A 27,872-nucleotide genomic window follows, 5' to 3' on the forward strand; every position below is an offset into this window, starting at 1 on the left:
TTTGGTGGACATATCTCGCAACTTGTCGTTCGTGCGAACCATTGCAATACATGACCATGTATGGAGGAAAACATGAGTGATGGAATACTTTGCTAGGCATACCTACGTCGCCGTTTGAAGTAGCTGAACGTCGCCCTGCGTCGCTGCGCGCCAGATATCGTGAGGTGCCTAGCATATATCCTGCCTTTCTACAAACATTTATCGTCAGTTTCAGAGAAAGTGCCGAAGAAATCAAGCACGCTGCGAATCCGAGGACGCGAAAGCATCACCATGCTCCATATACGCTGCGCCACGTGGGGCTGTGAGTTGCGATGAGGCGGGCGCTGGTGCACCGAATCTACACACAACCTTCCACGTCGTGCTGCAGGCGCTCCCTCCCCCCGCCTCATTCACCATGTCGTTCGCCGCCAAAAAGGACGAGGAGAGCGGCCTCAGCGCGTACTACAACAACAAGACGACCGTCATCCAGGAGGCCCGCGTCTTCAACGAGTCTCCAATCAGCCCGCGCAAGTGCAGAGCCCTCCTTACCCGCATCGTGTACCTCCTCTATGTCGGCGAGACGTTCAATACCCAGGAGGCGACGACGCTGTTCTTTGGAACGACGAAGCTGTTCCAGCACAAGGACGTGAGTCTTGGAGAGGCGGGCGGACGCGCATCGGGATGGGAGCTCACGCGCAGGCTCGCGCCTTTGACAGAGTGCGCTTCGCCAAATGGTATACCTCGCAATCAAGGAGCTCGCAGAAACGGCAGAGGATGTCATCATGGTCACCAGCAGTATAATGAAGGACATGCAGCCGAACTCGGAGGTCATCTACCGGCCGAACGCTATTCGCGCGCTCTGCAGGATCATCGACGTGAGTCTCCTCTCCGCGCCTCGTATGTATGTGTGAGACTAAGGCCGTGTGCAGCCATCCATGGCCCAGGGCGTGGAGCGCTTCTTCAAGGCCGCCATCGTCGACAAGAACCCATCCATCTCGTCCGCCGCACTCGTCTCCGCCTACCACTTGTTCCCGCACGCGAAGGATGTCGTGAAGCGATGGGTGAACGAGGCGCAGGAGGCGGTCAACGCCAAGTCGTCGTCCTCGTTCTTTGGCACGAGCGCGTCCACCGGCGGATACCTCGGTTGGGGCGGCTCGTCGTCGAACGCGAACACGGGCTACCAGCCGATCCCGTCGACGAGCTACATCACGCAGTATCACTCGCTCGGTCTGCTGTACCTCATTCGCCAACAGGACAGGATGGCGGTCACGAAGATGATCCAGCAGCTCGGTGGTGGACGGTCTGGCGCGGGCACGACGCTGAAGAACCCGATGGCGTTGTGCATGCTCATCCGGTACGCGGCTAAGGTTATGGAGGAGGATCCCAAGTACGTATCTTACCGAATGCGGTTCGTGATTTGCCATGGCTGACGGGTTTGTGCAGCGTCCAGAAACAGATGCTCGACCTCCTGGAGGGGTGGCTCCGTCACAAGAGCGACATGGTCAACCTGGAGGCTGCCCGGGTTATCTGCGAACTGAAGAACGTCACGTCGCAGCAGTTGACTCGCTCGATCGCCGGTAAGCACCTTATTTAAATCACTCGTCAAATGCGTGCCTGACGGCAGGGCAGTCCTACAACTGTTCCTCTCTTCACCGAAATCGACATTGAAGTTTGCGGCGACCCGGACCCTTGCTGCCCTTGCGGTTTCGCATCCCACGAGCGTCGCGGCATGCAACATCGATCTCGAGAACCTCATCTCGGACCCTAACCGCAGCGTCGCGACCTACGCTATCACAACTCTCCTGAAGACCGGCAACGAGGCGTCCGTGGACCGGCTCATGAAGCAGATCAGCGGTTTCATGAGCGAGATCAGCGACGAGTTCAAGGTGATCATCGTCGACGCGATCCGTTCGCTGTGCCTCAAGTTCCCCGCGAAGCACGAGTCGATGCTCGCGTTCCTGTCGGGCGTACTTCGCGACGAGGGCGGGTACGACTTCAAGCGCGCGGTCGTGGAGGCAATTTTCGACATGATCAAGTTCATCGGGGAGTGCAAGGAGCAGGCGCTCTCGCACTTGTGCGAGTTCATCGAGGACTGCGAGTTCACGAAGCTCTCTGTCCGCGTGTTGCATCTGCTTGGTGCCGAGGGTCCCAAGGCGCCACAGCCGACGAAGTACATCCGCTTTATCTACAACCGCGTCGTGCTCGAGAACGCGACAGTGCGGGCCGCGGCTGTCGCAGCGCTCGGTAAATTCGGATTGACTAACATCGATGCGAAGCTGGGCAGCAGCGTCAATGTCCTCCTCAACCGGTCAGTGAGATCGCCTCTATGTCTACCAATATGACTGACTCGCTTCAGGTGTCTTGATGATGTCGATGACGAGGTCCGCGACCGTGCTGCGCTCTACCTCAAGGCATACTCCGCGCCTCCTCTCATCCAGCCCTACGTCAAAGAGGGTGAGCGGTTTATCATCGTGAACGGGAGAAGTTGACTCTGACCTCGCGCAGAATCCATCTACTCTTTGTCTGCGCTCGAGTCAAAACTTGTCTCATACCTGAGCGATCCTGAGTTGTTGGACCAGCCTCTAGATATGTCCTCCATACCTAAGATCAGCAAGCAGCAGGCGGCAAAAGATAGTGCCCGTACGTATACCTTGTCATACCGCGTTTTGATATGTGCTCATAGTATGTGTTTTAGGTGTCAGCACGCTTGAGACCCTTGGCATGCCCTCAACATCAAAGGCTGCGACCCCTCCCCCTCCCTCTGCAGCGGAAACGCAATCAAACTATGCCTCACAGCTTGCGGAGGTACCCGAGCTGGCCTCGTACGGAAACGTGCTCAGCAGCAGCGTCAAGCCTGCACCTCTTACCGAGAGCGAGACGGAGTACCAGGTGTCGGTTGTCAAGCACATCTTCCGGGAGCACATCGTGTTCCAGGTACGACAATTCTGCTATAGCATCACGGCTTTCAGCTAACAGTGTTACAGTTCAATGTGTCAAACACGATCGCCGACACCGTCTTGGAGCAAGTTTCTGTCATCATGCAGCCCCAAACGGAGTCTGGTCTCACCGAGGACTTCATTATCCCCGTACCCACCGTCACCGCATCCACGCCCGGCGTCGTGTACGTGTCCTTCACGCGCGACACCCCCGAGGAGTACGTGCAGGCGTCCTTCCAGTGCATCCTCAAGTTCGTCAGCAAGGAGCTGGACCCGTCGACGGGCGAGCCCGAAGAGGAGGGCTACGAGGACGAGTACCAGCTCGAAGAGACGGAGCTTGCCGCGTCGGACTACATTGTCCCGAGCTACGTCACGTTCGCGTCCGAGTGGGATCGCATGCGCAGCGGCGTGTCGCTCACAGAGACGTTCGCCCTCCCCGCAATGGAGTCGCTCAAGGGTACGTTGCTCTTCTCCTGAATTTCTATTGGTTGCTAACATGGTTACATCTGCTTACAGCTGCATGCAACTCGGTCATCGAGATCCTCAACATGCAACCACTAGGCGGTACGGAGGACCCTCAATCCCCGACGGTACACGCGCTACAACTGTCGGGTCTTGTTGCTGGTGGTGGCGGCAAGGTCCTCGTAAGGTGTCGCATGACGTACTCAAAGGCGCAGGGAGTGACGCTCGAGGTCGGTGTGCGGGCAGAGCAGCAGGCGGCCGCGGACCTCGTCGTGTCGGCCATCGGTGGCTAGTCGTCGTCCAATGTTCATTTCTGTATGTATGGTGTATGGAGGAAGCACATTTTCTCTTATTGTGGATCCAACATCAGTCTGCGTTCAGGACCAAAACATTCAACCAAGTCAATCTGAAAAGGTACGTCGACGTATCACTCTGGTAGGCTCAGCTCAGATGAGTTGGCTTGTGTAAGGTGTATATAGCTGTTCTGCGTGCTTAACATGCTCGGCTTATATGGGTCTGTTATACATCGCGGTCAAGAGGCACAAGTCAGATCTGGGATTCCAGGGGATTCCAGGCAGGGTACAGAGAACGTACGAGCGCTCGGCTGGAACAAGCAATGACGTCGATGCACATTACCTGAGCCTGCGAAGGGTAATTCTGCGACTCGAAATTCGCGGGCGCTAAACCCACCCGGCATACCCGACTGCTCATCCCGACTGCGCCCGCGCAGCGCGAGTTGAGTACTTATCAACGCGACGATAAGATGCGTACTTGGGAAGGAGAGCGAGACGTTTAAATATATGACGATGCTGAATTCGCGAAAATTCGCCTTCGGCTGAACCTGGGAAAACCGGGCGCTAATTTGCACCAACACACCGTGTACGTGCACGCCGAAGCTGTTCATTTCGAGAGAATTCGAGTAACAAATCTATCCACCCATATACACCATGTCAGGTAGCATACAACGGTGCTATGGCGACCGGATGGAACAGGTTAGAGGCGGTATGGCTCCTTCCTACGTAGTCGCTCGAAGTACGTATCCCAGAGATCTCGTCGCGCGACGGTCCTATTCGAGCACCCGCACCCACCTGCCGTACCACACACATCGGTGCGAAAGTACTGACTGACGCAATATTAGAGAAATTAAACTAAACTAGCCCTCGCAGAATGACTACAGACATTTTGAGTTGTCAAGATTTTGGAAACAATCAGGCTCAGGTCAGTGCCGACGCTGAGTCGGCACTTCTAGTGATAACCTTCAGCCGAGTATTGGGCGTCTAATAGATGGACGTACGAAGACGAGACGTTTACCGACACCGTGCCTCGCACTCTGCTTTTCTTCCACCATCTTCTCAGCTTCGCCGACGACCGTCTTGCCTCTTCTTGTGCCACCCGATACAATGGAGGCCGATGGCGTGGCTACAGACGACAGGCATCCTCTCATTCTGCTGATTTCTGCTTTCTTTTGGGTTATTTGTGCGTACGAGAACTTCCAGGTCTACACCAATACAACTGACGGACCGACGTAGTGTGGGTACTCTCTTGGATCAAAGCACTGGTAGCATTTGCGACAATCTCCGTCCCCAAGTTCATCTATGCAGTCCTATCCTATTCTATGACATTGACGGTAAATGCTCGACCTCTTCTGCGTAAACGGGGCATGTCTCTAACCTCTTCATGCGCGCTAGCTAAACTTCTGGTCATTTGCACTGCTATTCGTCGCTGCTGCTGTTGCTCTCAACTACTGGATCCGGTTCCGCTATCTGAACAAATACACACAACTCAAAGAGCCACCCCTGGTCAAGGCAGACGCGCAAGAGTTGCACCCCGACGTGAACACCCCGGAACAGCCCCCAGCGTTCCACAACTACTTGGACGAGTTTCTTCAGGCAGTGCGCGTGTTTGGGTTCTTGGAGAAGCCAGTCAGTCTTCTAATTCTGACCATAGCGCTGACGCCCCGCTCACCCAGGCTTCCAGGTTTTCCACGAACTCGCTAGGCACCTGCAAACTAGGCGCCTCATTGCGGGCGACACCCTTTCCCTTGACGAGGACAAGAGTTTCTACTGCGTCATAGATGGCACGGTACAAGTTTACGCCCAGACAGGACAGCAAACTCCAGATGGCCAAAGCGGCTCCTGGGACGAGGAAGATATGAACGGGTACCAGCTGCTTAATCAAGTCGGCTCTGGAGGAACGCTATCTAGCCTGTTTACCATCCTTAGTCTCTTTACAGAGAATGTCAAGATGAGTTGGCAGGACGGCGACAGACCAGACGAACATATGGACCCCCGCAGCAGATCTTCTTCTGCGCAACCCCCACTAAGGACGAGATCCCGGCGTTCGGATTCCGACGTCAGCACGTTCGACCTGAGTTCTCTTCCCGGTCGCCGCCCGCGGAGTAGATCAGTATCGTCTTCAGGCTCGACCGTACATGGCGTTGACATGGGTTCACCGCGTGGTCGGTCGGCTTCTCGTGAAATGCGGACCCCCAGAATACCTTCGGGTGGTCTTCCGTCATCTCGGATCCCGACCCACACCCACGCATCTGCCGTGCCACAGGTCCACTACAGCGTTGTGGCCCGCGCTGCAGAAGACAGCACACTCGCTGTTATCCCAGCCGAAGCGTTCCAACGTCTTACCAAGAAGTTCCCTAAGGCGGCTGCACATATCGTCCAAGGTAGGTGGGTTGAAGTTTGTGTCAAAGCAAAGATTGACCGTACCTCCCTGTGCGCTCACACAGTGATACTCACTCGTTTCTCCCGCGTCACGTTCAACGCGGCACACAATTATCTCGGCCTCACTACTGAGGTACTCCGGACCGAGAAGGCTATCAACGACATCGCTTGCCACCCCCTACCGCAGTCGTTCTATGAAGGGGGTCTGAGGCAACTCCGCCAGCGCTTCGACGGTGTCTCAATAGCCAGCGACTCCGACTCGGAAAGCGACTACTTCAGCTACCCCCCCTCGCAGAACCCTTCCTCCAAATCGTCTCTCTTCGATGGCCTCAAGAAGGCCCCCAAAGGCAATCCCGGCGCGAAATATTCGCCAGCGACGCCCTTCAAGGCCCATGGCTCTCGTCACTTCGTCCAGGCTGGTGACCTGCTCACCTCGGCGGGGCACAACGGCGAAGGCCCGCGGCCGATGGCGCGTACGTTCAGCACGTTTGTGATGCCTACACCACGACAGGAACATGCGCCTGGGCAGGACGTGAATGTGCAGAGGCTCGTGACGGACGAGTTTGACCTGCGTGAGGAGGTGATGTCGTGCATAGCGAAGTCGATCGGGCTCATCCAACCGCCGATCAGCGGCGATGAGTCCGTCGAGGCGTCCCCCGCGTTCTCGGCGAGCGATGGCCGCCACTCGTCGTCCCCCGCAGGTGTCAGCGCAAGTGCCTTCCGGTCGTCGTTCGGGTCACTTTCGCTACTTGAGCTCGGGGATGATGCGTCGAGTAGCAGGACCGAGAGCTCATCATCTGTCTTTGCGGACGGTTACCTGAGCAACCTGGACAACGAGGTCGAGATCCTTTACTTCCCTGCTGGCGCCATCCTAGCCAAGGCCGGAGAGAGGAATACAGGTATGTAATGAAGCCTATTGATCCATAAACATCCATTGAGCGGAATGGCTAGGTCTCTTCTACGTGATCGACGGCTTCCTCGACATGATTCTACCTGTTGAGGGTCACTCTAGTCAGACGGACAAGGCAAAGAAGCAAGACGATACTCAGGAACCAGAACGGCCCACTCTGCGCTCGGAGTTCTCATCCACCGGAAGACCTGAAAGCACCCAGGCTGGACGTGCAGGAAAGGTCAACAAGGACAAGTCGCAGAAGCCTCTGTTCACTGTCAAGCCTGGAGGCATCGCAGGATACCTATGTGAGTCTTGATACTTGCCTACCGCTACGAGACTCGCTGATTTTCTTTGAAGCATCATTGTGTCAGACCGCGTCTTATATGGATATTGTAGCGAAGACCGATACCTATGTCGGATACCTTCCGTCTCCCGCGCTGGAGCGCTTGCTCGAGCGGAGACCAATCGTCCTACTCACTCTGGCCAAGCGGTTGATCTCCCTTCTTTCCCCCATCGGTATGCATATACAGATATTTCGGCTTCATCGATCTCATATGTGACCTTTATACAGTCCTCCACATCGATCGCGCACTCGATTGGGTCCAAGTCGATGCAGGACAGGTGCTGTGGCGACCGGAGGACGATAGCGACAGTTTCTACATTGTCATCAACGGACGTCTTCGTGCTATCACTGAGAAAGAGAGCGGCGCGATCACTATCACGGCTGAATATGGTCAGGGAGATACCGTTGGGGAACTTGATGTCATCACGAGCTCCCCGCGCAGGAATACGGTACATGCGATTCGTGACACGGAGCTCATTCGAATGCCACAGACGTTGTTCAATGCCATTTCTTCCCGGTGAGTGTATAGAGCCGGTATTCCGTTGTCTCTCACCAGTGCTAACGCACATATGTAGGAATCCAAAAACCACTGCACAGTGCGTTATTTACGCTTGACTGATCGGCATTACAATTTGCTGAGAATATACACAGGCTCCTGCGCATGATCGCGTCTCGCGTCCGAAGCGAGCTCGACACCTCCATCAAGCACATTACCCCCGAGCGTGCGAGTGGAAACATCAACCTCAAGAACGTTGCCATTCTCCCTGTCTCGCGCAATATCCCCATCGACACCTTTGCGCGCAAATTGCACGCCGCACTCGAGGGTGTCGGTGCCCCAACCGTCTTCCTGAACCAGGCGTCGGTCTCCGACCATCTCGGCCGGCATGCGTTCACTCGTATGGGGAAGCTCAAAGCCGCAGGGTGGCTCGCAGAGCAAGAGCAGAAATATCGCATCGTGCTATATGTTGCGGACTCCGCTGTGAGCAGCTCGTGGACACAGACGTGCATTCGGCAGGTGAGCATCGTCGCTGGCCTCGCGTATGCGCTGTCTCACGATCTCGTCATGCATGGTAGGCCGATTCCGTCATGGTGGTGGGCATGGGCGAAGACCCAAGTTTAGGGGAGTACGAGAGGCTGCTGCTTTCTCTGAAGACGACAGCGAGGAAGGAGCTGGTCTTGCTCCATCCTGATCGCTCCGTCGTTCCGGGATCGACGCGAGAATGGCTGAAGGTACGTGCCCTGACCCCTGGCCACGTATGGAGTCTGACAGGCATGCACAGATACGACCTTGGGTGCATCGGCATATACACATCGAGCTACCCGTGAGTGCAATGGCGCCCTCAACAACTCATAAACTCATTATTTTTGCACAGGGCATCAACCCATCGGTTGCGAGGGCACCAGCCGCGCCACAGGATCCCGCAGCGGTCATTGCTCTGAAGAAGATGAAGGACAGAGTTCAGAGTGAGATCCAGAAGTACCGGGGGGCACGATCCGATCCTCGGCCACAGCGCCCGCCTCACGCCAGCGACTTCGCGCGGTTAGCCCGGAGGATATGCGGGAAGTCAATTGGCCTGGTTCTTGGAGGCGGCGGTGCACGGGGTATATCGCATCTGGTAAGTCGCCGTTGGAGATGCTCTGACAGGCTGATTTTCAACGTGATGTAGGGCGTCTTGCGCGCGCTCGAGGAGTACGGCATACCTGTCGACCACATCGGCGGTAAGTAGCGGACACGTTCTGTAAGGTGTTGGCAAAAAGGCTGACAGTTTGGGCAGGTACAAGCATTGGCGCTCTCATCGGTGGGCTTTATGCCCGCGAGGGTGACATCATCTCCAGCTCTGGTCGGGCCAAGCAGTTCAGTGGACGCATGGGCAACATTTGGAGGATGTTATCCGACGTCACGTATCCTATCGTCGCGTACACTACGGTTCGCCACAATTCGGTCCTACTCCCGCATCGCTCGCACTCACGGAAAATTTACAGGGCCATGAGTTTAATCGCTCAATATACAAGGTCGGTCCATAACGTGCACCTGTCGAACGGCGTTATTGAGTTGTCTGATAGGCGTTCTATGACCTGCATATCGAGGACATGTGGCTACCATTCTTCTGCAACTCCACAAATATCAACGCGTCTCGGATGGAAATTCACGAGACGGGATACGCGTGGAGGTTCATTCGTAAGTGTTCTCAGTAGCCCGGACAGAACTGTAACGCCTCACGCCGCCCTCAGGTGCTTCGATGACACTTGTCGGCTTACTCCCGCCCTTATGCGACAACGGAAACATGTTGGTTGATGGAGGCTACGGTACGTTATGCCGACCGTACATGGAGAACTTCGCTGACGGATCGCCTTTGCAGTGGATAACCTTCCGGTGAGTTCCTTGGCGGGCTCTCATATCGTACAGCGACCCTGACCATTTCCCAAGGTATCTGCCATGATGGCCATGGGAGCGAGCGCTGTTATCGCTTCGGACGTCGGTTCGGTATGTCCATCGCCTTCTCCAGCCTTCGACGTCACACTCATCTGTGCTGCGGTAGCTCGATGATAACTCGCCCCGCAATTTCGGCGATTCGGTTTCTGGAGTATGGCTCTTCATCAATCGCTGGAATCCGTTCTCGAGCACGCGGAACATTCCCGCCATTACCGAGCTGCAGCAGCGCCTGGCATAGTGCGTATGCTTTGACGGGCTGCTGTCACATTCCCACTAACGTTGTCCGCAGTGTATCGAGCGTGAAGACCCTTGAGGAGGCCAAAGTCGCTGGTGGCTGTCTGTACATGCAAATGCCGGTGCAGGAGGTACGTCCCTGTGTGTGTGGACGTGGATCACGACAGGCTGACATTGAACGCATGGGCGCAGTACGGCACCCTACAGTTTGGTAAGTTCGAGGAGATACAGAAGAAGGGCTACCACGCCGCGTTGGCGTTCCTTGAGAAGTTCGATGCAGAAGGGCGTCTCCCGTCGGCCTTCGTAGGCGAGGCGAGCAAGCCGGCGTCAGGGAGGACGCGGGGTCGGAGTGCCCGGCGGAACTCGATCTAGTAGGCTTCATCGTATTCGTATGTGTTCCTTCAATCTGCAGAGTGGCGATACTCATCTGTCGGCACAGATATAATGTATGCATTTGTGCTCCAACTACACGCGAACAATCCTTTCTTGTACACTCATGCGGACAATGTCGTTCCCGGACTCACCCTTACGATGCCGCAGGGTGCTGCAGCGTTTCGCTAGGCGCTCGCACGCAATGATGGTCACTATCAGATTCAGTAATGGTTCTCATGGGTAGGTCATGCGGCCTGCGAACAGCAATTCTTACACTTCATCTGCGCGGCGAGCTCGCGCTCTCCCAGCCAAGATTGGAACCTCTGCTGGCCCCAGTCCGGCAGGCTCGCCCGATATTAGGTTTGCACGAGTTGGGGACCCTGCGGAGCCTTTCCGCCACCGCGTTCGCGTCCTGTTCGCTGACCTCCTGCAGCCCCGAACAGCAGCTGTGCTTCCGGATGCGGCTTGGGAAACGATCGCGAACGGTGGAATCGGTGCTGGAGCTCCAAGGGTCTGGGCTCGCCGTGACAGGGCAAACATGTATGTGTGGTTAGGTGGGTGTTTTCTAGAAACTCTTTGCTCCCGTCGGGGGCGCACATAAAGTTGAGGAGCGGACCTCGAAAGGTTCGTACCCCCCCAATCGCTCGCCCGCTACGTCTAACCCTCCACTTCCCATCCCTCTGCACCTTCGGCTATGATCATGTTTAGTTCGTTCCTGGACCGTGTCGGAAAGTACCAGTTCCATCCCGCTCAGCCCATGTGGGGATATCTCCCGCAGGTCAATCAATGGGGGAGCACGGCGCTTGAGTGGGAAGTAGAGAGGATTGGAGGGAAGGATCACATCCCTATCTTTAAAGCCATCCCCGTCTGTGAGTGAATTAAGTACCGCCTGATGTACCGGGACGACATCTCATTATCACTCTAGATGAAGGAGAACGCCTGGAGGTGTTTGCTGGTGTGGGCGACTCCAAGAAGGCCGCGAAGGAGAAGGCTGCCGAACAGATGGCCCTCAGCGGGCACTGTGTGCGTCGCTCTATTTGGGTTGTGCTGTAATCTGGCTCACTCAACGCTCTGCACAATGCAGTGAACGCCGACTCGATACTTCGAGCAAACCACTCGCGTCTCGAACTTTTTATATATTGGCGTGGTCCACTGGCAGCGCATGGCCGCTGTAACTTCCGCTCTCGTCACGTATGTCCGCCCCGACCGAAACTTTCCTCCAGGCTACAGACCCTTCTTGACACCATCACCGGCAGTATATTGCAAACACTTCCTATCCTTGCCCTGTAAAATACCTTGTCCTTTGCGCGTTGTCATAAGCAGTTGTTGGTTATCTCTGCATGGTCCTCCGCCGATACCAGACCAAAGTCGAGCTTCCCCCCCGGGCTACCTTTGCACATACTAAGTGATGTGAGGGTCAATCCCGTCCCCACGAGTAGCCATTACATATCAATGGATAGATCATATAGGACTAGGTCCCCCTGCGACTTCAGCTTCATGCGATAGCACTGGGTGGTTGGATTCGAAGGCGAATTCAACGCGCGAAGGGCCTACGTATTGACTGCGGCCGGTAGTAGCAGCACGAACCGCTGCATACGCGAAGTAGCGTAGACGCCCGAATAGCGCGACGCGTCGCGCGGTCCGCGAGCAGCGTCTGCACGCGCCCACCACCTGCTCTCCTCAGACCTCGTCTATTCACTTACTTTCAAGGCTTGGTCCGACAACCGTACTCACTCTGCGCGCTATGGCTACGAGCTCTGTTCCCCCTTCCGAGGCAGCGGTGTCGAAAGCAGACAGCGGCAATGAAGCGCTCCTTGATGTGTCGGTCCTGAAGGAGCTTGCCCGGAAAGCATTGATTGACTCCCTCAACTCCGTATGCTGTCGTCCCTGTGGAAGCTGGGGGAGTCGTTGGGGCTCACTCTGCTATAGGTTAATGGCGCGAAGACTCTGGTCCTTGATCCTACACTCGCTGGACCTCTCGGTCTAGTAACTGAAGTCGCGCTCCTCAAGGTCCGTCACGTCTAGCGATACTGCGTGCGGTCTCTGACTCCTCACAGCATCATGGTGTAGACAAGATGTTTTGGCTTGAAGCTGGCCCCTTATCAGCAACGTCCACGAACATCGTCTACCTCTGTAGACCACTCATAAGGTGGATCAAGATCATAGCAGGTCAGGCGGCTTCTTCACATACCGTGTGCTTCTAGGACATCCTCATCTGTCGGAAGACCAGATCAAACGGCACGCTAGAGAGTCGCAGAAGCATACATACACTCTCCTCCTGGTCCCACGAACGTCGACGCTCGTTACGCGCATCCTGGAGGAAGAGGGCGTCCTCGGTGACGTCACGATATCCTCGTACAACCTGCAGTTCATTCCTTTGGCCGAGGACGTAATTTCGCTGGAGAACGACAATGCGTTCAAGGAGATTTGGGTGGTCAGTACGTTAGGCACTCCGCACATTGTCTGTGTGAGACTCACCCTCCTGCAGGATGGGGACGAGAGTGTCATCTACGACTCCATGCAAGCGCTAGTAACTCTGGAGAAGCTCCATGGTCTGTTCCCCAGAATAGTCGGGAAGGGTGACTATGCGGCTGTGAGAATACTCGAACGTGTATAGGATTCAGTGCTGATATTTGGAACAGCGTCTTGCAAGCTTGCTTTCGAAGAACACGCACCAAAGCCCTAATGCACCTTCGGACAACCTACTGAACGCACCTTCAGAGACCATGGACTCGCTCATCATCTTGGACCGTCGGGTGGATATGATTTCACCCCTCCTAACGCAGCTCACGTACGAAGGCCTGGTCGACGAGCTCATTGGGATCAAGAACTGTGCGTGAACATAGCAGACTGTATTTACGTGTTTCCTGAAGTACATTTTTCTTGCTGTAGCGCACGTTGAATTGCCGGTGTCCCTGGTAACCCCTCCCGCAGGACCGAACGCAGGAGAAGCGTCAGCCTCGACTTCCGCCCCTGTGCCCCCCGCAAACACCCTCACGAAGGAGAAGAAACGCAAACATCACCTGACGACAACCACCGATCCACTTCTCGCCGAGCTGCAGGACCTCAACTTCTCAGCTGTAGGGAAGAAGCTAAACCAAGTAGCGCGCCGGCTCGACGAGGACTACAAGGTACGGCCACACGCGGCAACCGCCTCAACCATTACCCTGACCCCCATTCTAGCTCAGACACCAGGCGAAGACGGTGGCGCAGCTGCGCGACTTCGTTGGGAAATTGGGCGGCCTGCAGTCCGAGCATCAGTCATTGCGCTTGCGTACGTGGGACCGGGCGGGATGTTCTCAGAAGATGCGATGCTGACTGCTGCGGCTGCAGACACCGGCTTGTCGGAGATGCTCGTGCCGATGACGAGGACGGAGGAGTTCAACAGGTCGCTGGAGATCCAGCAGAGTAAGTCCGCTAGCGTCGCTCGTGACCTTGCGATCTGACTAGAGGGCCCGAAAGATCTTCTGGCGTTGTACGACACCAATGCCCAGATTGCGGCCATTGAGGACATGATAGCACAGGGGGCAGATATGAGGCTTGTCTTGCGGCTGTTATGCCTAGCTAGTATCGTTCTGGGCGGGGTTAAAGCCAAGTCGCTAGAGAATATAAAGCGGGAAATTCTCCAGGTGAGTTCCAGCTTTGCCGCGCTTTAGTGTCAGTACTTATAGCTCCACCCAGACATACGGGTATAACTACCTGCCGCTGCTTCTATCTTTGGCGGCACCACCGCTGGCCGTCTTGCTCCCCAACCCGCTACCTCCGAACACACCCGCTGCCGTCGCGGACTCCAAGTACCCCTACAGCGGCCTACGGAAATCGCTGCGGCTGCTCATCGAGGACCCCGACCCGCTCGAGGAGCTCGAGAACGACATCAGCTACGTCTATTCTGGGTTCGCGCCCATCAGCGTCAGGCTGGTGCAGTGCGTGGCGCAGAAGGGCGGGGTGCTGAGCAATCCGGCGGCAGAGAAGGAGAGGAAGGGCGCCGGGGGCGAGGACGGCGCGAAGCGGGCCTCGGCCGCGCCCATGGTGCAGGCGCACCCCATCGTGGGGTGGAAGGGCTTCGAGGACGTCGTCGCGTCGATCCCCGGGGAGACGGTCGACGCCGTGCAGAGGGTGCCGGGCAGCCAGGATGGGGCCGGCCTTCCCCCGGTTTCGACCCTGAGTGGGTTATGCTTTCATATCGCCCGCACGGACATTACTGATGAACTTTTTATTTTTGCGTACCGGTGAGCAGTGCTGCCAAGAGAGCGGGCGACCACGACAGTGGTGTTCTTCCTGGGTGGGGTGACCTACACTGAGATCGCGGCGCTGCGCTGGGTTTCGCGGCAGAATAAAGGTAGGTTCTTCGGTCGTTCTGGGTCGTGTGGTTCCCTTTCTAAATCGACGACACGCGTCGGTTGTGCAGGACGTAAATTCTTAATTGCGACGACGGGGATCATCAACGGGAACAGCATAATCGACAGCATAGCAGGGATCGGTGGGGCGGTTGCGAAAGAGGCAGGCATATAGCTGTTTGTGGATGGGCATAAGTTGGAATCAGACTCAGCGTCGACGTTGGCGAGCGCTCCGTCTACCCTATACCTCTGTGCTGCCTGCGGTGCCCGGCACGTACCATGGCTCGACCTAGACCCAATAAACTTTCCGTATACACACGCTGCGTGTTGGCGGACTATTCTCGACCCCTGTGCGGCTTCTCCCCGTCGAGCCATGCACGACGAGCAGGAACACAGCAGACGTTCTACCCGGCATTCTGGGCCGTGCGCCGCCGCTCTGACGTGGCCAGGACCCCGCGCGGATCTGCCAGGGCCTCCGATCTGCTGGGCCTTCGACGGTGGTGCACTACACCGCGAGCCAGCCTGAGGCGCCCGTGAGCTGGAACACATTCGACACCCTCGTCGCCGCGGTGTCCCGCCGTCGCGACCCGCGGCTGCCTCTGATGCCCCCCGCAGATCACGGTGCGCCCCCGTTCTCACACGAAGCGGTTGCGGTTGGAGCTGAATTTGAGTTAGATCGCGAGGGGTGATATCTAGGGTCGAGTCCCATTATGTACACGTTCACGCGACCGGTGCGACCCCGAGCGAGTGTGCGGCGGTCTGAGACCGTTCTGTGCGGGTTCCAGCGCTGCATTCCGCGCCGTTGAGCGGCGAGCGGGTGACAGAATGGTCTGAGGATGTGCTGAGACCCGCCGGCGATGCACGGCGGGCGGGGAGCAGGACGGCGGGGAGGGCGCGAACACAACGGTTGCCAAATACGTCAGGGGATCGCGTGGCGGGGGTGACCGGGGGCGCGCGGGGAAGCGCGAAGGTAGGGCGCTACGGGACTAAAACAGCTGTCCGTGTCCGTGCACGGTGCACGGTCCTCCTCCCAGCTCGGCCGTCGTATAAGAGCCCCTTGGCCGGCGCAGGTGCGTCACCCACCTCTCTCCCCCCTACCACGACCCACCCCCTCCCATCAGGGGCCCGCGTAAAATCACCCAAGCCGTTCAGCACACCAGGTGAGTCGCTCCCGTCGCTCGAGAGGGGTCTGGGCTGAGGCGCGGGAACGCGCGCAGGCAGCGCGTGATGGTCGTCACCACCGGTAAGCAGAGCGCGGCGGACGCGTCCAAGAAGCCGTCCCTCAAGGCAAAGCGTGCGTACTTCTTCGCGCTATGTGCTGCGCAGGGACGCGGAAGCTGACGCGCGGGTCGCGCGCGAGCAGGAAAGGGCAGCACTGGCGGGCGGAAGAAGCTGACGGAATTCAACAAGTTCATGCAGACCGAGGTCGCGCGGCTCAAACAGGAAAATCCCGACATGCCGCATAAGGACAGGTGCGGCACCGTCTTAGCATCTGATCGACCGAGGGGGCCTAGCGTTATCTGACGCATCGCGCGCAGGTTCAAGCTCGTCATTGACAACTGGAACAAGCAGAAGGAGAGCAAGTAGGCGGGCCCCGCGCGGCCGTCGCCTCCGCTCCGCGCGCGCCCCTCGCTGCCTGCTCCGCCCCTCCGCGACGTGCTCTCCGTTTCTTTCGTTCTTGCTGGGGTGTTGCCGCGTCGCAGTACTTTATCCGAGATCCTGGCCCGCCGCCTCGAGGGCATCCGGGTCGAATAGTTCGTAGGTGTGAACCTGCCCCGGGGCGCGGTTGTACGACTAGGTTGTGGTTGTTTGTACTATAGCTTATGCCTTCGCCGGTGCGCTAATTTTGATGCTCTATTGCTCCGAGCGATGCGTGTTCCGTGAGGATCAGGCACGGTGGGGGTATCGGCGTGGATGGGACTGTGGCGGTCTTGCCTGATCTGGTCAATAGCCAGGCGATATAGCAGGCGTGGGAAAGCGGAGTGGTATGGTGTGCTCCGTTGTGCCGCCCTGCCGTACCAGCTGCGTCCGAGAGCGGCCCTCTTTCTCCCCTCTCCAGCGCCCCGCTGCTGCGATGGTCCTTGCGACAACCACCCGCTAGCGTCCCCGTAGCATCAGCCCATCCCATCGTCGCCCCCTCAGTCCGCTCGCTGAGTTATTTTCCTTATCTCACGCTGTCCTAGAACCGCCGCCTCTCGCCATGAGCCATACGCACGACATCGATAACGACGACCCGTTCTTCCTCTTCGACTCTTATGAACTCCTGACTGCTTCCCGTTGCCTCGAGGAGAGTGTGCGCGAGCCCTTGCCCCGTCCTCTAGGCCCACACGAGTCCTTTGTTCCACCCCTCCCGTCCTCCTCTCCTCTGACCTCTTACTGGTACGCTCATCAGCCCCCCGCGACCAGCCAGATGGACGGGTCGACTTCATCCCCACCGAAGGGCAAGGGTGTCTCTCAGCCGCTATACATCCACGGTCGTGAGCCCCTTGTTCCCCGGATCGACGGCCCAGGATCGTCCTCCGCTGAAACCAGCTTTTCTCCTTCTGCGCTCGAGTCCTCCCCCGCACTCGTTACTTGCAACGAGGACACCACCGTAGACGCACTAGGCGAGAATGTCGGGCCCTCCTCGGGCAAGGGCAAGACTCGCGAGCAGCCCCCCACTCTACCCCCTCTAGTGTTCTTTCCCTCCAATTTCGATTACGCCGGCCAGCCAGAGTGGTCCGCTTACGATATGTCCCCCCAAACCGCCGGGCCCTCGTCCTGGGGGTCCGCGTTCGCGTCGATCGGCGAGTCTGACCAGGGCATCAGCCCCGATGTCACGCCCGAGGCGACCCCAGCGACTCCTGCGCCTATCGACCAGATCCCCGTGCGGCAGCGGACGATGTCGAATGCGTCGGTGCGCTCCACCCGCTCGCTCTCGGCGCTCTCGCTCTCCAAGGTGAAGGTGAAGTTCGCGGGCGCGAAGAGCCCGGGGAACATCGCGCGCAAGCTGCGTTTGAAGAGGGGGGAGTCGACCCCTGACGCGACGGACCTCACCACCCCTTCGCAGACCCCCGTTATTGACACAGACCTCCCGGGCGCGATAGAGATCGGGCGGGGCAGCTGTTTCCTGCCGTGGGCACGCGACCTCAAAGCCCGTAGCATCCCTCCGCAGGGCACCTTGGTGGATATTGACGTCGGTCTGTCTAGTCCCATTACCCCGCTCTCCCCGATCTACCGCGTCGGACCGCCGTCCGAGCTCGCAATCCTTCGTGCAAAGGGACGTTCCTACTCTTCACCGTTCCCTCTATCGTCTTCTTCCCCGCTCGACATCGTTCCCGTGACGCCGACTGACATCTCAGAAGCCATCCAAATTGAAGTACCTAACTACTTTGACGAATACCTGCCGCGCGAATTGAAGTTGCAGGTCTTGGCGGCCCTCGTCGAGCTCCATGAGGAGGAGCACCAGCGGCTGGTCACGAGCGATCGTTGGACGGCGCGCAAGGCCGGACGAAATAGGTGGGTCGGCGCCGAGAAGGGCATCGTAGAGCTTCTCAAGTTGAGCAGGGTTGGTACCCCCACATTGCTATTTCATTTTTGCAGTGATGACCGACCGGTCCTACTAGGTGTCCAAGGCCTGGCGGAGCCTCATCTTCGATGGGCAACTCTGGTCGCGGCTTCCGAAGCTCCCGCCCGCCGCACTGGCACGCCTGTGCAAGGACGCGGGCGGGTTCGTGAAGCAGCTCGAGCTCGCGGGGATGCCGGTCCTTACGTCGGACATGCTTACCGACATGACGGAGGGCCTCTGTATCGAGGCGGCGTATCCTGGCGATCTCCCCCATACGCGCATCACGACGATTAACCTCCAGGGATGCACGATACTCTCTACTCGGTCTTTGCACCACCTTCTCATTCGCTCACCTTCGCTGGAGACGCTGCTGGTGAAAGGAATCGCAGCGGTGACCAATACCACGTGCACGATCCTGGCGACGTACTGCCCCAAGCTCGTTGAGCTCGACATGAGCAGGTGCAGCAACCTTGACGGAGAAGGCATCCGGTCTCTGGCATCCTCCACGCTCCTGCGCGGCGAAACCTTGCGGCTCAAGGTCCTGCGCCTGAGCGGACTGAAGCGGGTCACAGACGAGATGATGCAACGTCTAGGCAAGGCCGCCCCCGACCTGGAGGTTCTGGACCTCAGCTACGCGCGGCACCTCCACAACTCCGCCATTGACGCCTTCGTGTCCCTCACAGAGAACGAGGCGAAGGAGGTCGACTCTGTAGAGCTGACCGCGCGCGAGGCGGGCCGCGACCCTACCGACCCGTCGAAGTACTGGAAGCGCGTGACGCGCCTCCGCCATCTCGCGCTCTCCTCCTGCCTCATGCTCACGGACCACGCCTGCACGAACCTCGCGTTCGCCGTCCCGAAGCTCGAGTTCCTCGAGCTCGCGGGCATCGGCGCGGACCTCCGCGACACGGGCCTCGTGCACCTCCTCGGGACGACGCCGAATATCCGCCGGCTCGACCTCGAGGACGCCCGCGAGATCTCGAACGCGGTCCTCGCCGCGCTGACCCCACTCGATGCGAATCCCGCCCCGGCGCCCGCTCGACGTGGTCAGCCAGCGCCCCCGCCGCAGACGGGCCACGCGCTGGAGCAGCTCGTCGTGTCCTACGCGGAAAACCTGACGAACGACGCGTTGCTCGCCCTCGTCCGGGGATGCCCCCGGCTACACGTGCTCGAAGCCGACAACACACGCATGAACAGCGCCGTTGTGCGCGAGTTCGTCGCCCTCTCCCGGAAGCGCGCACATAATGACCCGTACATCGGCGCGATCGACTGCCGCGCGGTCGGCGAGCTCGCGGTGCGCGACGTCGTGGGGCAGACACGGCCGCGGCGCGGGTGGCGCGCATGGGACGCACGCCGGCTCGCGTTCCTCGACGCGCGCGACGGGGAGGCGTTGGGCGTCGGCCAGGACGAGTGCGACCCACGCAGAGTCGTGCTCAAGACGTTCTACTCGTGGCAGACGGTCGACGCTGTGCGGGCTGCGCGCGAGAAGCGGCGCAAGACTGCGCGTAGGTCTGCGAATAGCTCGGCGAGCAGCGGGGCGGCTGCGGACGTGGAATCGGGTGGGGGGCGCACCCGTTGGTGGACTCCGAGTGGGCGAAGGTCTGGGCCTGGTTCGCCGCTCGCGATTGACGGCGGGGAGGGGCGCGATGGGTGTACCATCATGTAGGTCGAAGGGGAACATAGACTGGTAGGAGGAAGGTAGGCGGGAACCGCCATGTCTCGCGCTCGGAATCGTTCGCGAGTGACTGTATATTATGCTCTCCCGGATCTGTTGTACTCTGATTGTACAGTATCTGTACGTGACTTTTTTCCCCTGCTCAGGCTCCAGATGTAAAGATCGTTAGATTTCGGCCACACCATTGTAGGATAGTGGACTTGTTGTCATATTACAATATGAATGTACTGGGGGTGTACGAAGGCGCTGTACGAGTAGCTTATGAGCCGTGTAACATATGCATTATCCTGGAATTCGTCGAAGTCGCCCGGATACACGAGCGCAGGAACTAGGACAGGACGCGTAATGTACAGGAGCGAGTCTCATGAAGACTTTCTGGGCTTCTTTTTCGTCTTCTTCCTATTGCTCTTGTCTTTCTTCGCTGAGCTAGGAGTGGAAGTGGGCGTGTTGCTTCCTGAAACCACTACACCTATCGGGACGTCGTCGCCTTCTGTCGCCACAGAGGCTTGCTTTTTCTTCTTTGGCGATTTTGTGGCCTTGGTATCTTGGCTGTCTCCGTAACCTGCACAAATTATGGTTAGAAAGAACCTCACACAGGATATAACGAAACACCATACCAGCAAACGGGTCCACTGCGGGTCGTCTCCGCTTTTTGGCACTGGCGGCCTCAACACTGTCAGTCGCCTCTGTCGCACGGCCCTTGCCCTTGTCCTTCGGGCTCTTCGCCTCCGGCACGTCCTCATCCCCTCCACCGTCCTCGCCATCTCCAAACACCTCCAGCTCGTCCGCGTCCGCGTCACTCCCCTGCTCCGCAAGCTGCTGCTCGTACTCCGCCCGTGCTCGCATCTTGCTCGTAACTTTCACAGGGATGGCTGCGGCAGGGGCTGTAGTGGCCGAAGGGGCGCCGCCGTCCGCGTTAAAGCGAATGTGCGAGGGCCCTTCGTTATCTCCTGGGGGCCGCTGGAACCGCACTTGCGCAATAGCGTGTTTGATGAAACGATTGGCTGCGGCCTTGTCGACGGCAGTTTTCCCTAGGCACGAGTCGCATATTTAACACGCTGCACAAAAGCTGATGGATGAGGACGTACTCTTCTCTGGGTCCTCCGCGTTCTTGATCTTGTCAAAGTATTGTCTGACACGGTCCTACAGGGCCACGTAAGTGATATGTTCTGTCAAGGCATGGGCAGAGTGCGTACGAGTTCAGCCACCACAGGGTGCGTCTTTGGGTCAATACCCCGCGTTTTCAGATAGACTGGCGCGGACATGAGCGAGGATTCATGGAGAACGGGGAAGGAAACAGACTGAAGACGAGGTCATATACAAGATAGGGTAATGCGACATTTAGCTTGACTTGTTGGATCGTCTCTAGAGGTAGCAAGGACTCCGGAAGTGTTTGCGCAAGCAGCGGCTCTAGTCTCTCCTCAAGGTCATCCAGGGAGTCGTTTAGTGAGTCGAGCTTGGACAGAAGCACTTCTGAGCCGTCAGACATCGTGTCGTAGTGTTCGTTACAGGCTCCGGAGGTAGCAGCAGCAAACGGGAGACCAAGGCAAGATGTCAGGAGCAGGGTCCAGCTCGGGCAACTTTACCGCTCGGGCGTCTGCCAGACGCGCAGGACAAGCGAGAAAATGGAAATACGTTGCGGGATCGAACGCCCGGTTAGAAGACAGCCTTGATTGAGCAGACGTCGCAACCAACTCCGCCATAACGTCTTTTTGACGCAAGAATAGCGAAAATTCGGCAGTAATAAGCGGAGCGGCTCGATTGAGATTGAAGGCTTCAGCCACAGGCTCACAGGTCAGGCAGCAACACCCACATCCCTTGACCATGGTAGATCACTCGTCCATTCCTGCGCATATCATCACACTGAGCATGATCTGATTACAGTCATCTGAGCTGCGTTACACTGCCAACACTCAACTTGAGCACCGTGAGTGATGAATAAAGGTCGCAAACCCCACTTACTGACCGTTCCGATTGCTTAGTTCATGCTCGCTATACTGGCACTGGTATGTTCAGAATACACGTCCCTTTTAACCTACGCTAACTTGAAAACCAGGCCATGCCGACCTAACGAAATAGTAGGCAATCACATCTCACAAGCGGGACGTCGCTGACCGAAAACCCAGCGAATGGCTTACCCATCAGCACAGGGATACACTTGCATCTATCGTTGGTCACCCTCCTCTCACTTCATACCTTGCCATTGCGGACGGAGAGGCTGTGGGCAGAGTCAAGTTCGAAATGACGGAGGTACGTCTTCACCCTATACAGTGTCACTCCTCATACTGAACGCATCGCTTCAGCGCATGTTGCAACCCTGCGGCCCTCCGCCGCCGAAGGATGATTGAGTCCCACTTATGAACGCACCATCACCGCTGAGAGATGAGAATAGGGCCCCTGGTTGAGTGCATCGTGTATTGTATCTTCCCGGCTGACCGAACAGTGCCGCGCGGAGTGCCCCATCACGCGCGAAGGTGGCCTCTAGCCGTGGCCAATCGTGCATGACACATATACTCATTCAGAACATATCGCTCCGATAATTCATGTCTCCATTTGTCCAAGGTTGGCCACTATATTTCGTTCCATGCATTGTCCCTCGCCACACAAATGATCGGTGGGCGTCTAACCCACCCTGGATGCAAGTCGCGCCAATTCACACTTTGGCCACTCACTCGTCCAGGTGCATCTCCATCCCAGCCAAGTCCGACCCACGCTCCTTGGTCTCATCTGCAACCTGGACCGAACTGGATTAATCTGACCAAAGCACAGCCGGATGCGGATGCTAACAGGCGGAAGATCGGAGCGCCGGCGGCATCAGTGTCAGCCTCCTGCCAGTGGATGCTCCCGGTTCTGTAACATATACTGCAGCGCCCCAGTCTCCAGTCCGCAGTCCTGCCCACTCTGCCAGTCCACACACTCGCTTTACGCTCTCTCGTTCGTCAATGCCCACCTAGCCTCGCACCACCCCGCTCCAAGACCCATTGTCTCTCATACAAAGCATCTGTCAGGTCTCCCGCCACTTAACGGTCTGCCTCTTGGTCCTCGCAACGACCTGCTCTACACGCTATGTCACCTGTCATCTATTCTCCTGTGTCTCCGCAGGGCAGTCTGTTGGACGGCTCCTTCGACACCATGCCCTTCCTACAAAGCTCCGACTCTCTATGCCCTCTGATCTCGTCTGAGGACGACACCGATCACCCGTCGCTCTTTGACTCGTACATCGCGTCGATAGTAGAAAAGGACGTGCGCTATTCAGCCACGGACTCCACTTCTGACCTGTCAGAGGGGTCGCGGTCGTCAATGGACGAGGGTGCCATGCCCCTGTCTCCCTCCCAGGGCACAATCACGCAGAAGTCTGTCCGGCCACGCCAACTCACGACAAAGCGTTCTATCGGTGAAGCTCTTAAATCGCTCAAGCCGTCCTCGCATGGCCATAACCGCTCGAAAACATCCAAGCACACTCCCCCCGCGCTACACCTCGACGAGACCTCTTTCCAGACCGTTGACTCGGAAGATTTACCCGGCTCGATCGGTATGCGCAGAGAGGAGGAAGACGCGTTTGACGATCGGAATAGGACCGTTCGTCGGCGCAACATGCCACATCATCCATTCCGCTATGAGGACGTACCATATATGCAGGCGTACAGCCAGATATTGCTGGAAAAGTACGCGTTCTCCGGTGTGGTGCCTCACGCGTGGCTAAATGACATCTCTCCAGCGATCATCAAACTCATAGACTGCTCCGTCGGCTTTGCCCTAACGGCTCACCGACGTTCCATGACTACGGCAAGAAGCCGCCGTCGCAGGTACTTGATATTGGCTGCGGCGAGGGCTTCTGGGTTTTGCACGCCGCGAAGGTGTGGGGGAACCATGACACGAAGGTGACGGGTCTCGACTTGATCGATCTACACAACAACGACGCAGGGGAGGTCAAGCCACAACGAGAACCTGGCTATACGCCGAAGAATGTGCAGTGGAAACGGGGAAACTTGTGCGTCGTATCTGTCCAGGTCGTACGTTCCGCCCGTGCTATGCTGACACACCATACAGCGTCAAGTACGGCCTGGAATTCAACGACAACTCGTTCGACCTTGTGCGAATGGCGAATCTAACCTTGTGCATCTCAAAGCGCAAATGGTTCGCCATCCTACACGAGGTTTGGCGGGTCTTGAAGCCGGGCGGCCGGCTCGAACTAATCGACGACGACCTGTTCTTCCCCGGCGTCCCGCCCCACCCCCGTCTATCGATGGACCTTTCGCAAGGGTCGCCCCGACCCAATCTGCCGCGCACGCCTAGCGGTTCCCACCTCAACAGCATGCCCAGGATAGCGGCGCTCACCCGCTCGGCGTCGCAGCGACACATCCCGGATGCACTGCACGGCCCCGGCTCGCCGCGAGCCACCAAGGCGCGCCACGCGCGCAGCGTCTCCGAGGTCGAGTACGGCCACAAGGCGGAGACCGCAAGCGAGCTCGAATTCATCTTCGACAATATGCTCATTATGAATGGCATCCATGCCCACCCACACCTCTTCCTCATCCGGTGGCTGCACGAAGTGTTCGGGCCGAAGTGGGCGCGGGAGACGCAGAAGCTCGAGCTCGCTGTGCCCTCGCGCGCGTTGATGGAGGGCGTCAACTTTGGCCCCAAGGACCATGCGGCAGCTTCGCCAGCGGGCGTGGCTTCCGGCGAGAAGCGCCGCAGCGAGGACGGGGAGAAGGGGCGCCCGAGCTGGTTGACGATCGATTCTAAGAAGGATCGCAAGGCCGAGAAAGAGAAGGAGAAGGGTGGCCGCGCGGGGCGCACCAGCGAGGACGGTCTCCGTGACCCGAAGGGCATGGACGGGATCTCCCCAAAGGCGCGTCAACTACTGTTCGGGGACGACAAGGCTCGGGCCACGCCGCCCTCCGCGGGGCCGTACCAGCCCCCGGGGATCGTTCTGCTGCCGCATACGTTCATCCCGTGCTCACCGCTCGAATTGGAGATGCACGCTTGCAAGAACATGAACACGCTCCTTGGGTGCAAGTACGCGCTATCGAAGTTCATGATGAGCTCGCGAGGCGAGAAAGGGGAGCCGCTCGTCTCCGAACGAGATGTCGACGACTATCTCTGGGACTACGAGTGGTGCGTGTTTTCATATTTTACCAATAGGCGGCCCATGACTAACACTCCTGCATAGCTTCCGGCGCAAGCGGTTCAACTGGCCCCAAGACATCCCGAGCCTGCGAATGATCGACGAAGAACCGGAGCACACGCACGCACCGCCCTTCAAATCCGCGCTCCTTACATTCGGCACGCCCAAAGGTCTCGCGCCCATGTACGCCGGTCTCGATGCGAACAAGAAGAACACGACACACGTCCGCACGATCCGCGTGTACGAGGCGATGAAGATGGTCGCCGACCAATAGCCCAGCCAGACCGGCGTGCCACAACCCCGTTATGACCTTTATACGATGACCCTCACGTTTAGATCTCGCGCCGCCTCTTCGCCTTTGTCTCCGTTGCTGCCCCATGTGCCATTAGCTGTATCACCCGCATTCGCCCCTTCGCACCCATCTGCACATACTTTTATTACTGCATGTCGCCTGTCCTACGCGCCTCCACACTCCTTCGCGCCGTTTCCCGCACCTCCGCACGCACACACGCCCACATTCGTTGCAACGCATGTACATCCTGCTGTACCATCACCGCGCGCGCCCGCGGCGCACTACAGATGTATCATTACGTACACTAGCTCTACACATAGATCCCCGTACAATACTATAAGTTACGCCCACACGCGCCGCCCCGGGGAGGGAAGAGTCCGAGCTCGGCCGCTCAAACGCGGTGCTGTGCCACGGGCAGTGTCCGATCGCGCTCATGCAGTGGAATGGTATGTAAGTATATGCGCGTAATCGGCACAAGGAGGCAGGATCTACACGTGCAAGTCCCCGTTCGTTCTGCTACCGAGCCCCAGTCCGAGTCCGAGCCCGTGCGCGCGGTCGCGGTCGAGGCTGCCGCCGCCCGAGCGCAGGTGCGTCCGTTCGTCCTCGTCGTCCTCTCCCGGCTCGGGCTCGTATATCGTTTCGAGCCCGACGACGTCCCCGTCGCGCGTGCGCACGTACCCGTCGTCCGAGGGCCGTCCGGACTCTGCGCTGCGCGAGAGCTCTAGGAGGTGCACGCCGAGGAAGGTCGTGATGAACCCAGCGAGGAGCGAGAGTGAGTTTGCGGGATCGTCTGTGTTGATGCCTTGGAAAAGGATGATGGACGCGACGATTGTCGCTGTTGAGAAACCAACGTAGTACATTGGGTTCACACTAGAAATTCAGCGTGTATAGGTGAGTATGGAGTCACGAGGGAATGGGGAAGAAATACGTACACGTTCGTGGAAAAGGTGTCGAGCGCCTTGTTGAAGTAGTTCATTTGTACGACGATACAGCCCGCAACGAGGAGGCCGAAAACGTATGTCGCGGGGCGTCCGAACTGGTTGTTCCCCGACAAGGTGAGCTTGACCGCGACGCCGAGCCCCTTGATCGCCATGACCGAGACGGAACCGACAAGCGAGCAGATGGACAGGTACACGAGCGGGAACGTGCGTCCGTATCGCGGTACGACGAAGTAGATCATGCACAGTGAGAAGACCGCCACGACAAAACAGTAGAACAGGAATCCTGCGCGGTGGGAGAGTTATAGGAATTGGACGGGGAAGGAGAACACGCGAGCGGGGCTCACCTGGTTGTAGCGCGAAGTGCAAGATCTGGTCAACCGTTTCAATGGGTTTGTCTGGCGGCGCGTGCAGTACAATGATCAGGGAGCCTAGTAGACATAACGCGCATCCTACCCGACCAAGGTGGCCGAGGCGTTCATCCAGTAGAAATGACGCTAGAATTGCACTGAAAGGAGGAAGCTTCAGATTCGCGCATATAGTGGCAAGTTGAACGAGCATACCCAATGATGACGCTCAAGGCACCTAACGGGGTGACCAATATTGGTGGGGCAAAGGCGTACGCCGCAAAATTCGCAACTATAGAGGGAAGGTGAGATGACGGTTCACCGTGTCAAAGGAGGAGCACACACTCTCCCCGATAACCACTGTCAGAACTGAATTAGACCATGATGCAGGGTTTCTGTAGCCGTCTCACTCACTCAGAGTCATGCCCACCCACCATAGTGGACTTTTGAAGTATGTGTGGCTATCCGACGCAGCAGCATAAGCCGACGCCTGGCTGGCTTGCATAAGACCCTGCCTGTAAGCTGAGAATACGGCCTGGGAAATTAGTACGTGTAGGCACGTACCTTCTTCGTCAAGATGAAGCTGCTCCCGATTCCTACTGAACCGCCGAGGGCCAGTAGTAGACCAATATACTTGTCTTCTACCATATTGAGAAGGCTAGCAGTAGAGTGAGACTGCGATCGTCGCTAGTATATCCGCTGACGGTTCTTGTACTGCGGACGGTGGGTATGTACGCCAAGACTTCCGATAGAACCAGCCACAGATGCGGGATGGAAGGTTTTGGACAGCGAATCGTCGGAGGCCTTGTGAGAGTCGTGAGCGCAAGCGTTACGCGGCGAGTTCGTGAAACAGACGTTCGAAGAGGAGGAGGACCACGCTCAGACAGACATGGAGGACGTGGAGGACGAGGGTGGGAGGGCGCGCACCGTCCGCGCGCAGCAGAGCACAGGCCCCGAATCCGAATCGAGGGTGCCTGCTGGCATTCCCAATGTGCCTCCCCTTTGGCGCCCGTCCTTGCTCCCGCTCTTTCCCCGCACCAACGTACGTCTCCAACGCGTTCGCGCGTATGTGGCCTTCGTGTACGAGCACTTGTCCGTCTTATGAGTAGCAGACTTCATCGACGTATACAACGGTACCGGTGAATGTCCAAGTATGGTGCACGGTGATCATTCCTGCAGGCGCCAGACAGCTTGCATCAAACTCCGGATCCATCATTATACTCGCAGGGAGGAACTTTCAAGATGCTTGAGCCTTGAACGTTGAACTTGCGGGGCCGCGTCTAC

General features: G+C 57.8%; 9 protein-coding genes across 9 annotated transcripts; 8 read left to right on the plus strand and 1 right to left on the minus strand.

Moving 5' to 3' along the window:
* The first annotated feature begins 380 nt into the window (after window positions 1-380).
* On the plus strand, window positions 381-3,731 carry TRAVEDRAFT_55151 (coatomer subunit gamma). Its single transcript, XM_008034164.1, has 10 exons — window positions 381-625; window positions 696-854; window positions 909-1,366; window positions 1,423-1,556; window positions 1,609-2,287; window positions 2,336-2,433; window positions 2,485-2,619; window positions 2,675-2,913; window positions 2,964-3,372; window positions 3,432-3,731. The coding sequence occupies exons 1-10, from the start codon at window positions 395-397 to the stop codon at window positions 3,668-3,670; spliced, it is 2,781 nt and encodes a 926-aa protein (XP_008032355.1). The 5' UTR covers window positions 381-394; the 3' UTR covers window positions 3,671-3,731.
* A 1,046-nt stretch (window positions 3,732-4,777) lies between these two features.
* TRAVEDRAFT_158093 (patatin-domain-containing protein) lies at window positions 4,778-10,441 on the plus strand (the record flags this gene model as incomplete). The annotated part of the gene is made up of 24 exons (XM_008034540.1): window positions 4,778-4,853; window positions 4,907-5,004; window positions 5,066-5,299; window positions 5,355-6,054; window positions 6,118-6,951; window positions 7,004-7,249; window positions 7,302-7,460; window positions 7,516-7,804; window positions 7,863-7,883; window positions 7,939-8,302; window positions 8,362-8,517; window positions 8,568-8,609; window positions 8,661-8,903; window positions 8,955-9,006; window positions 9,063-9,214; window positions 9,271-9,300; window positions 9,352-9,466; window positions 9,520-9,594; window positions 9,648-9,661; window positions 9,716-9,772; window positions 9,828-9,958; window positions 10,011-10,086; window positions 10,148-10,344; window positions 10,395-10,441. The coding sequence occupies 23 exons, from the start codon at window positions 4,778-4,780 to the stop codon at window positions 10,325-10,327; spliced, it is 4,344 nt and encodes a 1,447-aa protein (XP_008032731.1). The 3' UTR covers window positions 10,328-10,344; window positions 10,395-10,441.
* A 586-nt stretch (window positions 10,442-11,027) lies between these two features.
* On the plus strand, window positions 11,028-11,380 carry TRAVEDRAFT_41560 (uncharacterized protein; the record flags this gene model as incomplete). Its single annotated transcript, XM_008033924.1, has 2 exons — window positions 11,028-11,196; window positions 11,253-11,380. The coding sequence occupies 2 exons, from the start codon at window positions 11,028-11,030 to the stop codon at window positions 11,378-11,380; spliced, it is 297 nt and encodes a 98-aa protein (XP_008032115.1).
* Window positions 11,381-12,071: 691 nt separating this feature from the next.
* TRAVEDRAFT_158094 (Sec1-like protein) lies at window positions 12,072-14,974 on the plus strand (the record flags this gene model as incomplete). Its single annotated transcript, XM_008034541.1, has 13 exons — window positions 12,072-12,200; window positions 12,257-12,337; window positions 12,385-12,496; window positions 12,553-12,761; window positions 12,816-12,920; window positions 12,970-13,159; window positions 13,220-13,458; window positions 13,511-13,601; window positions 13,661-13,735; window positions 13,790-13,956; window positions 14,009-14,492; window positions 14,565-14,666; window positions 14,736-14,974. 13 exons carry the CDS (start codon window positions 12,072-12,074, stop codon window positions 14,837-14,839), a joined length of 2,088 nt encoding a protein of 695 aa, XP_008032732.1. The 3' UTR covers window positions 14,840-14,974.
* A 771-nt stretch (window positions 14,975-15,745) lies between these two features.
* Window positions 15,746-16,545, plus strand: TRAVEDRAFT_158097 (uncharacterized protein). Its single transcript, XM_008034542.1, has 4 exons — window positions 15,746-15,824; window positions 15,882-15,958; window positions 16,028-16,136; window positions 16,203-16,545. The coding sequence occupies exons 2-4, from the start codon at window positions 15,892-15,894 to the stop codon at window positions 16,249-16,251; spliced, it is 225 nt and encodes a 74-aa protein (XP_008032733.1). The 5' UTR covers window positions 15,746-15,824; window positions 15,882-15,891; the 3' UTR covers window positions 16,252-16,545.
* An 800-nt stretch (window positions 16,546-17,345) lies between these two features.
* Window positions 17,346-21,303, plus strand: TRAVEDRAFT_25429 (RNI-like protein). The gene is made up of 6 exons (XM_008033616.1): window positions 17,346-18,212; window positions 18,271-20,445; window positions 20,501-20,914; window positions 20,972-21,026; window positions 21,080-21,135; window positions 21,186-21,303. Exons 1-2 carry the CDS (start codon window positions 17,396-17,398, stop codon window positions 19,872-19,874), a joined length of 2,421 nt encoding a protein of 806 aa, XP_008031807.1. The 5' UTR covers window positions 17,346-17,395; the 3' UTR covers window positions 19,875-20,445; window positions 20,501-20,914; window positions 20,972-21,026; window positions 21,080-21,135; window positions 21,186-21,303.
* A 461-nt stretch (window positions 21,304-21,764) lies between these two features.
* Window positions 21,765-22,231, plus strand: TRAVEDRAFT_110847 (splicing factor 3B subunit 5; the record flags this gene model as incomplete). The annotated part of the gene is made up of 5 exons (XM_008034543.1): window positions 21,765-21,810; window positions 21,866-21,889; window positions 21,940-21,961; window positions 22,010-22,133; window positions 22,187-22,231. Coding segments are annotated over 5 exons (261 nt in total), but the record flags the coding sequence as incomplete, so codon positions are not given.
* A 718-nt stretch (window positions 22,232-22,949) lies between these two features.
* TRAVEDRAFT_68021 (uncharacterized protein) lies at window positions 22,950-25,420 on the plus strand (the record flags this gene model as incomplete). The annotated part of the gene is made up of 4 exons (XM_008034544.1): window positions 22,950-23,548; window positions 23,620-23,874; window positions 23,934-25,001; window positions 25,057-25,420. The coding sequence occupies 4 exons, from the start codon at window positions 22,950-22,952 to the stop codon at window positions 25,283-25,285; spliced, it is 2,151 nt and encodes a 716-aa protein (XP_008032735.1). The 3' UTR covers window positions 25,286-25,420.
* Window positions 25,421-25,555: 135 nt separating this feature from the next.
* Window positions 25,556-27,469, minus strand: TRAVEDRAFT_158109 (DUF803-domain-containing protein). Its single transcript, XM_008034545.1, has 7 exons — window positions 27,153-27,469; window positions 27,003-27,099; window positions 26,934-26,948; window positions 26,805-26,880; window positions 26,589-26,749; window positions 26,236-26,527; window positions 25,556-26,173 (listed from the first exon to the last, which is right to left on the minus strand). Exons 1-7 carry the CDS (start codon window positions 27,234-27,236, stop codon window positions 25,792-25,794), a joined length of 1,107 nt encoding a protein of 368 aa, XP_008032736.1. The 5' UTR covers window positions 27,237-27,469; the 3' UTR covers window positions 25,556-25,791.
* Between the last annotated feature and the right edge of the window lie 403 nt (window positions 27,470-27,872).

Source organism: Trametes versicolor (assembly GCF_000271585.1).
Source record: "Trametes versicolor FP-101664 SS1 unplaced genomic scaffold TRAVEscaffold_1, whole genome shotgun sequence".
Lineage (NCBI taxonomy): Eukaryota > Fungi > Basidiomycota > Agaricomycetes > Polyporales > Polyporaceae > Trametes > Trametes versicolor.